Genomic DNA, 13,234 nt, shown 5'->3' on the forward strand with positions numbered 1-13,234 from the left:
AGTTTGGTACTGGGTAATGATCTGGGCCTACATCTTAGTGTATTGTCCTCACTGTATGAATCCCACAAGGTCCTATGGACATTTCAGTTTTTGATATCATAACAACAAAACCACAAGTTAAAACAGTTGTATTTTCTTCAAATCTCAAATCCTTATTGGCTATTGTTTGTGTTCAGATTACAGGTTTATGCACCAAATCAGAAAGAAACATTACCAAATTACCAAGTGACTTATTGGACTACGAGATCATAGATAGCTATGGATCCAGCTATGGATAAGCCATTTTGGGAATTGTAGTCTTTGCTATTAGCTTGCTTTCTGACCTTGACTGATTACCTGTGGCATCATTGTAGAGTCAATTGAACTTTTTTGTGTGAAATTTGAAAGTAATAATTTATAGTATATATTATTATTATTATAGTAATTATAATAATAATAGTTGAAGGAATTTGTGGTAACCTAAATATGAAATTACCCAGCAATAAGAAAGTAAACTTCATCACCTCAATATTTTCCTGTTTATTTCAGTTATGTGGCTTGGGAAATGTCCATATGTAGTGTTTTGCTGTGTCAGACTTTTGCTGAAAACACTGCCCATAACATGCACATCAACACCTTATACAATGGTTTGTTTTTCAGTCAACAGTTTCATTGTTTTCCAACTCACAGTACATATGACTGGAAAAATCAGTCTTATCAATTTATGCATATCAAGATTTACATGCCTAGACCTGAAGTATTTTGTCAGCTATAACTGGCAAAAATTACGCTTTATATTAGGTTAGAGGAAAGGAAGTACGAACAGTGCCACATGTTCAGTGAACGTGATATAACTATGTATGTAATGATTATATGTAATAAAAACCAGCCCTGTTTTTTTCTAATTAATGACATATTTTTTCATAATTCTGAAAGAAGACCTCATAAGTCTGAGATCATTCTGAGAAAGCATCTCAGACAAAACGTTCAGACAGAACTGTAGTTGCACTGCAGGGCCTTTAGGTGCGTGTGATCCTGACTTCACTACTGACTGAGCAGAGGCGGGTGGAGCAGTAGGACCTGGGGCTGCAGTAGCAGCAGTCTGGGAGGGAGCAGCCAGGAGGGAGGAGCCTCGATGTAAACCAAACAACCCTCCACACCCTGCAGTCCAGGGAAGTTTCTCCGCATTCCTGCCATACACACACATACACACACACACACACACACACAGAGCAGGGAGGAACCACACACCCGGGCTGGGTAAGTGTGTGTGTGAGTCTGTGTTTTGTTTCCTGGTTTGTTTTCAGGAAAGCTGCATAGATGTTCTTCTGTCTCTTTCTGTGTGTTTTCAATCAGGAGGGGGAGTGGGCCTGCTGTAGGACTGGAGACCAGAACCTCATCCTCAACGCCCCACCAGGTATTGTATTTCCTGAATCATCCTCTCTTTCACTCTCTCTTTCTCTCTCTCCCTCCCTCCCATAAGTCTCTCTGCATGTCTACGTATCTTGTAGTTGTGATGTTGTGAAGCCCAGCCAAGACACAGGAAGTAGTGTGTGTGCTGTGAGCGTTGTAATAACCACCGTTTCCTCTCAGGCTGCCACACAGAAGCAGTTAGATGCCATATCTGTGGAGTGCAGCAAGCAACTGACATTACAGCAAGTGTGTGTGATGAAGTGTAACATGCAGATCATTGCACAGTGTTATGGCCGTGACCGCTGCATGTTCAGCTTCACATGCAAATCTAACAGCTCTCTAACCAGTTTCATGGTGTTATAAGGTAATAGATGGTGATGCAAATGTAAAATGACAGGAATAGGAAAATGATCAATTCCAGTCGATATGTATGTAAATTATGCAGTATATAATGTCTATTGCAGTCCAGTGCAAGTCCAACAGCCCTACAGACAGCATAAGGACTTTACGAGGGCTGTTAATGGTTAGCAGCATACAAATGGGCACCTGGTAACAGGTAGATAATTTGTGACTTCTTGCTCACAACACTGGTCGATAGTTGTTTTTGCATAGCTTTATCTGTAGGGACAGTCTGCTGCTAACATGGTTATGTACCAGTTATGACATAGCGAGCAAAACTTTATCCTCTCCAGCTTCACTCAACAAAACGGTGTCTCAGTCTTTCTCAAATCTCACTTTCCTGAATGGCAGACCGGCTCATAGAATAGAATAGAATAGATGTAAGTACCCCTATCACTATTGTCTATTCTATTCTATTCTATTCTATTCTATTCTATTCTAGTGTAGTCTGTTCTATTTACTATTCGGGTCAAATATCTTTTTGCTTAGATATGTAACTCCAATGCAATTTCCTTCTATTTAGATCTTGATCATGTCATCTTGATTAAGTTGTAAGTATAAATAGAAACATGTACACTGTACCATCAACGTCAGATTAACCTGGCTTTTAAAGAGCTGTGAATGATAGCCTTACAAGCAGAGGGTGTTTTATCGAGTGTTAGGACCAGTAAGGTAGAAGCAGGCACACATTCTGAACAATTTTGGGTTTTGGGTCATTCACATTTTCAACTGCAGTGTCAAAAGGAAAACACTTATGTGGTCCACCAAAGAGTGAACTAGGAGTGGAAAACACCACGTTAAAAGTTGCTCCACTTCTCTTTACAGTCTCAGCAATCCATGGATAGTTCTTTGAAGTTGATTTATCTCTCTAGCTCTCTCGCTGGGAGATGATGATGATGATGATGATGATGAAGGCTCTTTTCTTCCCCATTTCTGTAGTCTCACCATGAGTACGGTAGGTGGTGACGGTGGTGATGATGGCGGTGACACGGCCCAGAAGACGAAGACTCCAGAAGGAAAGGTCCTAGGCAGACTGAGTGATATCGGGCCGGGCTGGACCAAGGTCAGCTGCCCCTGCTGCGTGTCGGAGCAGGTCGAGCCGCTAGTCCTGGTGAAGCTTGGAGACCAGGTCCGCCCAGAGACCAAGAAGTGGCTCGTCAAACTCATTGGAGCTCCAGTGAAAGACGGAGGTGAGGACTTAACTAATAGTGACTAGTTGGCATCGAAAAGGTTGGGTGTAATCATCTTGTCAATTTTTTGTCTTATGATGATTCTAAATATACAGGCTTATTTTACTCCAGTGATTACAAACCTTACAAAGGTAAACACTGTTTATAGCATCAAAATACATTAGAAAACCTCAGGCTAATCTGTCTCACTATTAGTCTTCTCTGTCACTCTCAGGAGAATCATAGCCTTAGAGTTCTACAATATGTATGATCGTATTTGCATGTCATTCACACACAGTGACAGTGTAGATTTTTGTTAAATGGTTCCTAATCAAATGAATGCCAGAGTGGCTGATTTGCAATAGCAGCCTGTTCAAGTCAGTTAATGCAAATAGGAAAGATATTGGGAGTATGAGAACTTGGAGTGGAAAGCGTACTGCACTGCTGCTGCCACAGACTCATCTAGATTACTTTTCAGGCTACAAATGAGTGTAAAATAATAGCAAGATTGTGCTGACCAGAAGAGGAGTCTACTACAATTCAAAGTGCTTCACAGTGCTGTCCATCTTCACTTCGAGGTCAACTTGATTATTTTCTGGAAGAGCTTGACGCTTCTGAGTGCATTGCCTGAAGACATACTTCATTCTCTAAGGCAACTTCAACCTTCCCGCACAAAAACTGAATTCCACTGTTTCTTACCTCCCCTCCTTCCATCTCTCCCTCTCTGCATCTCCACCTACCCAACAAAGCCGGCAATAGACGTGATTTAGTCTTCTAGCCTCTCTTCTCACATCTCTACCCACCTCCTCATGTCTTGGACCATCACTTTGTATCCCTCTGCCTCCACTCCATAGCCCAGTCTGGATTCATGGCGGCCCTTTCAACAGAGATTGCACTCTTTGTTGTCACTGAACAACTCCACACCACCGGAGCTACTTCTCTATCTACAGTCCAATTCCTTTTAGATTTGTCCGTGGTCTTCAACCTCCGGATGCCCCTTGCCACTCTCACTGACCTGGGAATTCTCTGGATCTGCACTCTTGTGGTTTTGCCTCCTACCTGCAAGAACATTTGAGTCAGATATTGTGGAGAGGGTCTTTGTCTTCACCATGTACCCTCCACTGTGGCTCTGCACTGGGTCCCCTTCCTCTTCTTCCATATCGTCTCACTTTCCTTGTCATTGCTTTGCTGATGACACTCAACGTTATCTTTATTTTCGTACCATTATCTGACCCACCGGTTAAGACATGCATCTCTGCTTGCCTAGTTATCATATCCAGTTGAATGTCTGTCTACTACCTACCACTCAACACAGAGCTGCTTCTTTTCCTGGCAAATCATATCCAAATCATGCAAAACTCTCTATTACCTTTGCCACGAGTTTTGGTGTGGTCCAAGACAACCAGCTGTCACATCACAGCCACAGCCTGTAGAATGGCATTGTTGATGATGTCTTCCTCATGAGGGACTCTGACCAGCTCATTGTCCAACGTCTTCAACGTCCCCCTGTACTCCCTCAGGTCACTCACTTGAGTAAATTGAAAACTCGTCACATCAAGAAACACTTCACATCCATCTCTCCCCTAACTTTTTCTTCTACTTGCATCTGATATTCCTCTTTCTGTTTTCTGTCTGGCACTTATTTCTTTACCCAGCACTTTGGAACCTTGCACTCCTTACTATTGGTTGCTTGTTGATAGAGGAATTCAAGCTTATTCTTTCACTCTTTGTAGGTCGCATGCATAACAGCATCAGCTAAATGCCAGAGTTGAAAATCTAGATTTACTACAGATGTATATATCACCTCTTACACACCTCCACTCTCCCTTCCCATTTCTCCTCCCCTCACCTCCTTTCTCATGGTGATAGATTATAAAATAATTTTTTTAATATTCCCTCCCTCCACTCCACTTTCCCTCCCCAGGTGCTGCCTTATTGGCCCACCCGGGCGAGGATGCCGGCGGTGACATCATCATGGTCTCCGCCCCGCAGTGTACACTACTCCGTGCCGCCGAGGAGCTGGGTCTGTGTAAGACCTACCACAACGGGGACATGGCTGCCTTCTCCTACCATGATAGGGACAACTTCAAAGACTCAGGTGAGGCAGTGGAGCTGTGAACACACAGGTAAACACAACACATATTTACACAATAATACATGATAAGGAGCGTCTCGGCCTTGTTCTTTTGACTGCAGCACACCAGTGCCAATAACCATGCCAAATGGACCTTGGTCAGTGATTGAGGTCCATAAAGGTCATAGATTATTTATTGCCTGATTAATGGTTTTATTCGTTTTATTTTGGCCCTCTGCCAACAAAACTTGTCCCCTGTTGCTAAGCACTCAACATCATTGCTTTCATCAATCCATTCATAGTTCATTTATGGCCCAGTGTGACATCTTGTCATGCACACAAAACACACAAACATACATAAACACAGAATACAAAGTTCAATTCACTGTGTTATTTCATGTTCTTGTGTGTTCAAATAGCACATAATCCTCAACTTCTGGTGTGTGTGTGTTTGTATCCTTGTATGTATGCATATAAAACTACTTACTACCTTTATTATCTACTGCATTATACATACTCACATGGAAAGAGGAAGCGCTGCATACTCACATGGAAAGAGGAAGCGCTGTTTTTTTTTACTTGAGGCAATTTGCTGTATTATCCTAAAATATATGCTTTTGTGTGTTTGTGTTCATGTGTCGCTGCCTGTGTCTATTTGTCTCTGTCCATTTGTGTGTGTGTGTGTGTGTGTGTCAGACAACATGGAGGTATTCCTGACCCTGGCGGAGCGGCAGTACATCGTGAAGTATGAGCTGGACGGTGTGCGGGCGCAGAGAGACCTGAGGATCCCCGGCATGTCGGACAGCCTCACACTGCACAACCGAGACAACATCTGTAAGTCTGCACATCTGTCATTCTCTGCTGCCAATAGATTATAAACCTGTAAGAACTGATAACTTTGTAACGCTAACAGGCATAAAGAGAGACTATGAGTTACCCTGCCAGTATCTAGATGTCCTGTGTGTATCTACATATGTCTTGCCTACCTCAGCAGTTCTTCTCTCTCCCCTCATTCGATCATGAAATTGCTCTGCTCAGCATCACTCCACCACCCCACTACTTTTTAATATTTTTTTAAAATTTTGTAATAATGTATGGTATTTCAGGGCAGAAGCTGGAGCGGGCCGGCGTGATCGTGGACACGTTTCCCCTCCACCACCAGGACAAACTGAAGGCTCTCAGTAAAGCCTGGTACTCAGAGAATCAGCTGGCTCAGCCTCTGGGTGGGTGGAATAGCCAACACACACACACCACACACACACATCAGCTGGACCACTGACCTGCATATGGAACACCTTTGCACATACGCATACACAACGCTGACACATGCATCGGCTGTACAACACATTTACACCAGACACCTCTCTCTCTATCCAGATGCGGTCCTGGAGTATTTCGGAGGCACGGTGGCATTCTACTTCAGCTTCCTAGACTTCTACACCTGGTCTCTGCTCCCGCCTGCCATACTGGGCCTCGTCCTCACGTACTGCTCAGGTAGGTGTGTGTGTTTCTGGGGTTTTTTTTACACTGTTGTCTGTCTATTTGTGATTGTTTATGTATACATAGCGTTTATGAGGAATTTAGCAACAAAAAGACATATTCAATTGCTGAACATAGTGTAAATATAAGCCTATTTGTATCCAAAAGTACAATCCTACAGTCCTAAAATGGGTGTATTTTAAACAGTGACTAAACCCCAAGCCCAAATCTGTGTAAAACCTGATATCTAATGGTAAAAAGCATGCTGCTAAACTTACCATCTGCTATTGGCTGATCTTTGGTGCCAAGTGACGTCACCACCTGCTGTACTCTATAGAAGGTGACATGAAAAATGGACTAATCAACACTAAGTCGTCCTCGATGCTCGATGCAGGTGCGGCTCAGAAGGAGGTGCTCGACTCAGTCTCGGGGTCAAAGGTCACGGCCGATGACGACGACGACTCGCTGTCGGTCAGCGGTCACATGATCCAGGCTGTCTTCAGCATGCTGTGGTCCACGGTGGTCATGGAGCTGTGGAAGCGCCGCAGCGCCTCGCTCTCCTGCCGCTGGGGCTACCTGCACCTGGCCGAGCGCTTCGCCGAGCCCCGCCCCGACTTCCACGGCGACCTGGGGGTCAACCAGGTTACGGGGCGCGTGGAGCCGCTCTTCCCTGACTGGCAGAGGGAACTGCGTATGGTGCTGGTGTCAGTCCCAGTGGTGGGCCTGTTTCTAGGTGAGACCTAACCCCTAAAGCGTCATGCATGGGCAACACCTGAATGAAATGAATGAATCCAACGCTGCATGTTGAAAGTTGAAAAGTAACACAAGATACGTTTCAGATATTGTCCCTTGTTAGAATCATGGATGAATTGAAAATAAAGCTTAATTTTTAAGAGTGTACATCAAGTAATTTAACAGACTCCTCAAGTTGAAGATGAGGAAGTATCATTGTTGTTTTAAAGGTTTGCTCAGCAATATGACATCATGCTAATGCCAAGTGAGGATGAAGTGCTTCAGTGATGTGTGAAACAAGTGAAAACACTTTAAAACTTTGCTCTGCCATCAACAACTGCAAAAACTCTTCTCACTCCTGCTCCCCTCTTCACCTCTCTGGTCCTGTCCTCTCTTCTTCTGTAGGTTTGGTGATAATGGGTATGTTTGGTTTCTACTGGGGGGAGGCCCTGGTGCAGCAGCTGCACCAGGACTGGGACTCCCTGCTGTCCCAGACGTTGCTCTACCTGCCGTCTGTGGCCCACATCGTCTATACTAACGTACTGGCGACCGTCTACAAGATGGTGGTGCAGTCTCTGACTGAATTCGGTGAGTGGGGAAGAGGGGATGCTGAGGGAGATGTGGAGTCAGAAAGTTATGATGAAATATCCATCTTAACAAGTCTTGATCTAGTATTGAGTTTTAAAATGTTCTTTTTTCTTTAATGGATACTGATGGATAAACCAATCGACCGTCTTCTATTCTCCTCAGAGAACCACAGAGAGGAGTCGGCCTTCCAGAACCATCTGACAGCCAAAGTCCTGGTGGTGAGTTTGTCCTCCTCTCCTCTCCTCTCCTCTGCTCTCCTCTCCTCTCCAGAAATGTCCAAGTATTTAAACCATTAGGTTATACGTGTTTGTACAAGTTCTTATTTTCTCTCCTCTTCCAGTTCACCTTCTTCAACTACTTCACTGTGCTCTTCCATATTGCCTTCTGCAAGCAGGATCTGCCTCTGCTCCGTAAGGTAACAGCTGATCTCTGCACCTCCTCCTTTCTTTATATACATGGTGAAGTATGATGAAATGTATGACTTATGCTGCAGCTATGTTTCCATCCAAATATCAAGCGAATTGTATGCAAACCTTTGAAATGTGTCTGAATGTCATGAAACACTCTCTTTCTCTCTCTCTCTCTCTCTCTCTCTCTCTCCGTCTGAAGCGTCTGGCCTCCTTGCTGATTGTGACCCAGCTGGTGAACCAGGTGACGGAGGTGGTCATCCCCTTCCTGGTGGACCGCTTCATCAGCGCCCCCCACAGGGTCGAGAGGGACGACGACCCGCAGGAGGACAAGTTCCGGAACCAGCGCAACCTGCCCGTCTTCCCTGTGGGTGTGAAATGGTTTTGACATCTCTGAATATCAAAGTGAGAACTAAAACCCTGACAGCGCGCCTCGTTCTCCTGCAGGGCCTGTTCGCGGAGTACATCGAGCTCCTGGTCCAGTTCGGGTACCTGAGTCTGTTCTCCTGCGTCTATCCTCTGACGGCCGTGCTGCTGCTCATCAACAACCTGACGGAGATCCGCTCGGACGCCTACAAGATCTGCAAGCTCTTCCGCAAGCCGTTCACCCCCCCCGTGGCCGGCCTGGGGGTCTGGAAGGTCAACACACACACACACACACACACACACACAGAATACAACAGTGGCAGAAACAAGCACTGAACAAGGCGTCTGCAGAGAAATGCTTTCGGCTGACTCAGCAAGTCACACTGAACCAATTGTGAATAGAGAATTTGTTTTGTTGTTTTCTCCGTCATTTAGCGTGAGCGCTACAATTACCCACTTAAGTAACACATGAAATCTTAGTGGACAAAATGTGTTGCTGAATGCACAATAGAATAGAAAAGTAGTATGTTCCTGGAAAAGAGCATTCACTGTCCGTTAACTTTCCCATGTTAAATAAAGGTCAAAAAAACAAAAAAACAAAAACGGAACAGGCCTATCTCATACCCTTAGGAATTCAATTCATCCCTTTCTACTGAATTTATGTAAATCTCTTGTAATATGAATGTAAATGTCTTTTTATTTTTCAAATGATGCTTGATTCACAATTATGCTTCTGAAACCCGAGCGCGTTTGTGTTTCAGATAGCGTTTGAGATTCTGAGTTTTGTCTCCGTCATTTCCAACTGCTGGCTGCTGCTGATGTCGCCGCGGTTACGAGAGCTCTGTCAGGAGGGCGGGATCAGCGGCACGAACATCCTCCTATTGGCTGTTCTGGTGGAGGTATGACAGGCGGTGGGCTTCACCTCTCAGGTTAAAGAGGAACTCAACCCCAAACCCAAATGTGTGTAAAGCCTGACATCTAATGCTAAACGCATGCTGCTAAAATGGCCATCTGCCATTGGCTGATCTTTGGTGCCAGGTGCTTTTTAGCATTAGATGTCAGGCTTTACACACATTTAGATTTGGTGTTTAGTTACTCTTTAATGAACAATATTCTTCAAAATTGCATTGCATCAATTAAAAGTCAAAATATACCTTGAAATCTTCTTTAAGTCAGTGAATGATGAAGTTTGGCATTCTCAATAAATTCAGAGCAGCATTGATAAGTTGGTCTAACTGTGTCTTATATTTCTGCATCCCAGCCATTATATAAAATATCCAATATGTGTATTGCTTTTGACATTTTTATTGTGTGTGTGTGTGTGTGTGTGTGTGTGTGTGTGTGTGTGTTTGCAGCACGTGCTGATCCTGATCAAGATGGTGCTAGCGTTCCTGATCCCTGATGAACCGAACTGGGTCAAAATAAAGAGAGAGCATATTGAGTTCACATCCATGCAGGCCCTGGGACAGCAGGTGGACACACACACACACACACACACACACACACACACACACACACACACACACACATACACATACTAATTCCTACTTGAAAGCCACCACCCAAGGCTTCTGACTCCTCTCTCTCTCTGTTCCCTCTTCCTCTTCCTTTACAGAAGCTGTGAATGGTTTCTGGAGAGTCCTGGTGGGTTTTGAAAGGAGTGCGGTAGTACTTTCTGTTCTCCCCTGCTCGGCTGTTCCAGTCCCAGAACCACAATGTAGTCTGGACTCAAACCACCAGGTCCACTACACATACTGCTGAGTGCCACTATACCAGAAATGTATACTTTTTAGGCTATATATGCTGCTATGACAAAATAATTTGGTGCTTCCGCAAAACACGCCGTCTAAAATGCACCTTATATTACCTACACTGCAAGTGCAATTGATACAGCAGCTGAGAAGTGTTTTGGTGATGATATTAGATGACGAATGGAATGTATTGGTTGTGTGTATAGATGCCCTTTAAAATGGCTTTGGTTCTGATAATGGAGGTGAGGTGGTGAAGTGCTCTTTTCCCTGATATTTCCCTGTAAAATTTAATAAGGGACAGGGACATTTCGTGTTAACGAGGGAGGAGAGGTCAGAGGTCAGAATACTTAAAATGTTCCAGTATTTGTCTCCACCTGCATGAACGTTGTGCTGTGCTGCCACCTAGTGGTCAGCTACAGTCAGAGGGTTCAAACAACAATCGATATAAACAGAAATCAATCGTTATCTTCAGAAAAGTGTTGATTCATGCTTTTCTGTCTTAAAATACACTGTGTTCACATCATTTACATCAGTTTGATGCTATTGAGTATAACGTGTATTATGGATTTACATTATAATATATGTTCTATTCCCCTTGAGTAGGTGGATAAACTGAGTTTAGATGGAAGTTGATACCAGTCTAAAACAACGCTTTTGGTACACTGACCCCAAACTCATAGTCTCAGTTTCATATTGTACTGGATCACTTCAGTATAGGTGGATACTTAAAGTTTAGTGCTGAGGACCAGTATTGGCAGTGGAAAAGTGGAATTGTTGCATCCATATCACAGAACGTCACAGAGTCCCAGAAGAGGGAGGATGGAGCGTTTTCCAGTGTGGTGTTTTACACACTTTGCATTTATTTATGTATTTTCTTTTATTTTTTATGTAATATTGCATACATGTTAAAATGTGCATTCTTGTCCAAATTTGACCTCAAAGGATAACACATGAAAGTATCTCAAACACAAAAGTTTACTTGTTTACTGTCCTCTCCTCGCTTTTCCTCCTTGAGCAATCACAGTAAGGCTGTGAGAAAATGTTCATGGTCTTCCAAATGGCATCTAGAGCATTAGCTCTGTAGATGAATATGAGCTAAGACTCTTTCAGGACGTCCTGCATTGTAAATGATGGGGAGTAACCAACCAAAGAACTGCTAAGTGCTTTGATATTAGAGATGTATAATTTTATTAATGTGTGGTTTTTAGTAGTTACTCACTCATCAATCCGCTGTTTGCCTCTAAGAATGACTATGCTTGGGTACACTGTGCCACAGCAAATTCATCATATACTGTTATATTATACATTCATATTATGAGTGTTATTGCACTGTTCACTGTTCACTTCAGGCGCATTTAACTAATATACTTGATATATAAATATACAGACGCAGCCACTGTAGAAGTCCACACTTGCTGATCAATGGTGCATTGTTGCACTTTTGTTCATCATGAGAGTTATTGTTTTATTAGGAGTTTGTTTTATTTTCAGCCACCAGGAGGCACAATAGATTATCTTTCCATTCTGCTGTGTAACTTTTCAGAAGGACTAGACTCTGGTGGTTGCAGTACTAATTTAAGAATAAATACATAATGAGAGACTTCTACCATGGCTGCCACTGTACATATGCACTCCTAACGCAAATCATAAATGTGTGTGTGTGTGAGTGTGTGTTAACTGACGAGTTGATGAAAATACTTTAGACAATCTGGCTCAAGGATCAGTATTTCAGGTCAGAAACAGAGTTAATTATGGTTGCTGGTTGTCCTACAATAAATACATGAAAATAAATTGGGCGGTTGCTGTTTCTTATTTACTGAATACTTAGCTATAGTTTAAGTACATCAGGCATTCAGTGTTGGTCTGTATGAACACTTTTTGTGTTGATTTGTGTTGGATTTTTCTCACTGTATTTTTAATATCTACCATGTTACATCTTCACATAGGAATTCTGCTTGTATGTTTGGGATATCATCCAATCCAAATGTATCAGAGCAGCATTGCCTGAGCCCCTGTAGGCCGAGAAGTTTTCCCAGGACCAAAGAGGATTCCCCTTTAGCTGTTTAACAGATATTTGGTCTCCAGTGTGGGTCACCTCGCATTTGGCTCAAACCATAAAGCCTGGCCCAAAATAAACCACCACGCTGCACACATTCCTCTTGATTTAATCCATTTTAATAAATAAATACAGAAAAATAAGTTAATCTCTCCATAGAGACATGGTCCTAGTTTCAATGCAGGTCAGCAGACACAGACACACTAGGGAGAGACAGGCTGCAATTACACAGGAACAAATAATGGGATTTTATCCCTCTTTCGGACAGGTTTTATGCTTTCAAGGCCGATTAAGGATGAGTAATAACCAGATTCCACGTGATATCCCTTCTTTATATAGCCGGGGGACGATCACATCACGTGTTGAAAATCCAAAGGTTTTGCACCTGTGTGACTGCAGTCGCAGAGAGCAGAGCTTCAGGAGAAAGCAGTTTACTGGACTATAAGAGGAAGATGTAGCTTATTTTACACCCTTTGGCCTTCTTTTACCTGTACAAAACTTTACACTTCTTGCCGCCATTCCAAAAAAAGGGAAAATGCAGTATGCAAGTGAAAATATAGAAACACACGGAGGCATTATATGGCGAAAAAATAATACCACATTGAGGGACTCAGCCTCATCAGCTACCTAATAAGTCGTCAGTGTGTCATCCGCTCTAATAACAAATAGAACTATCCAACAATCCCAGGATACTGTGTGTGTGAAGGCTAACATCTACAGTAGGAGTAGTGTGTGCAATTCTTCATTCATGTTGACCTCAGTAGCCGATCACCTCAAGTTACGTGACGCAGTTGCACGAGAACAATGTCCGGTTCAATCCA

General features: G+C 43.2%; 1 protein-coding gene across 1 annotated transcript; it reads left to right on the top strand.

The window, feature by feature from the left end:
* The first annotated feature begins 1,153 nt into the window (after positions 1 to 1,153).
* On the top strand, positions 1,154 to 12,134 carry ano10b (anoctamin 10b). The gene is made up of 16 exons (XM_071544983.1): positions 1,154 to 1,239; positions 1,336 to 1,396; positions 2,731 to 2,981; positions 4,885 to 5,058; positions 5,731 to 5,868; positions 6,141 to 6,257; positions 6,412 to 6,528; positions 6,908 to 7,246; positions 7,651 to 7,833; positions 7,996 to 8,051; positions 8,174 to 8,248; positions 8,443 to 8,607; positions 8,688 to 8,879; positions 9,368 to 9,505; positions 9,962 to 10,078; positions 10,222 to 12,134. Exons 3-16 carry the CDS (start codon positions 2,738 to 2,740, stop codon positions 10,228 to 10,230), a joined length of 2,064 nt encoding a protein of 687 aa, XP_071401084.1. The 5' UTR covers positions 1,154 to 1,239; positions 1,336 to 1,396; positions 2,731 to 2,737; the 3' UTR covers positions 10,231 to 12,134.
* The last annotated feature ends 1,100 nt before the right edge of the window (positions 12,135 to 13,234 follow it).

The sequence above is a fragment of the Centroberyx affinis genome, unplaced genomic scaffold (assembly GCF_046629955.1).
Source record: "Centroberyx affinis isolate AG114_WGS23_722 - 3 ecotype Tasmania unplaced genomic scaffold, CSIRO-AGI_Caff_v1 ptg004742l_1, whole genome shotgun sequence".
NCBI lineage: Eukaryota > Metazoa > Chordata > Actinopteri > Beryciformes > Berycidae > Centroberyx > Centroberyx affinis.

Bases quoted from the DNA above. Each gene is read 5' to 3' on its own strand.
- ano10b (XM_071544983.1), top strand. From the start codon at position 2,738: ATGAGTACGGTAGGTGGTGACGGTGGTGATGATGGCGGTGACACGGCC. The intron at 2,982-4,884 runs GTGAGGACTTAA...TTCCCTCCCCAG, and splicing joins AGCTCCAGTGAAAGACGGAG to GTGCTGCCTTATTGGCCCAC. The intron at 6,529-6,907 runs GTAGGTGTGTGT...TGCTCGATGCAG, and splicing joins CGTCCTCACGTACTGCTCAG to GTGCGGCTCAGAAGGAGGTG.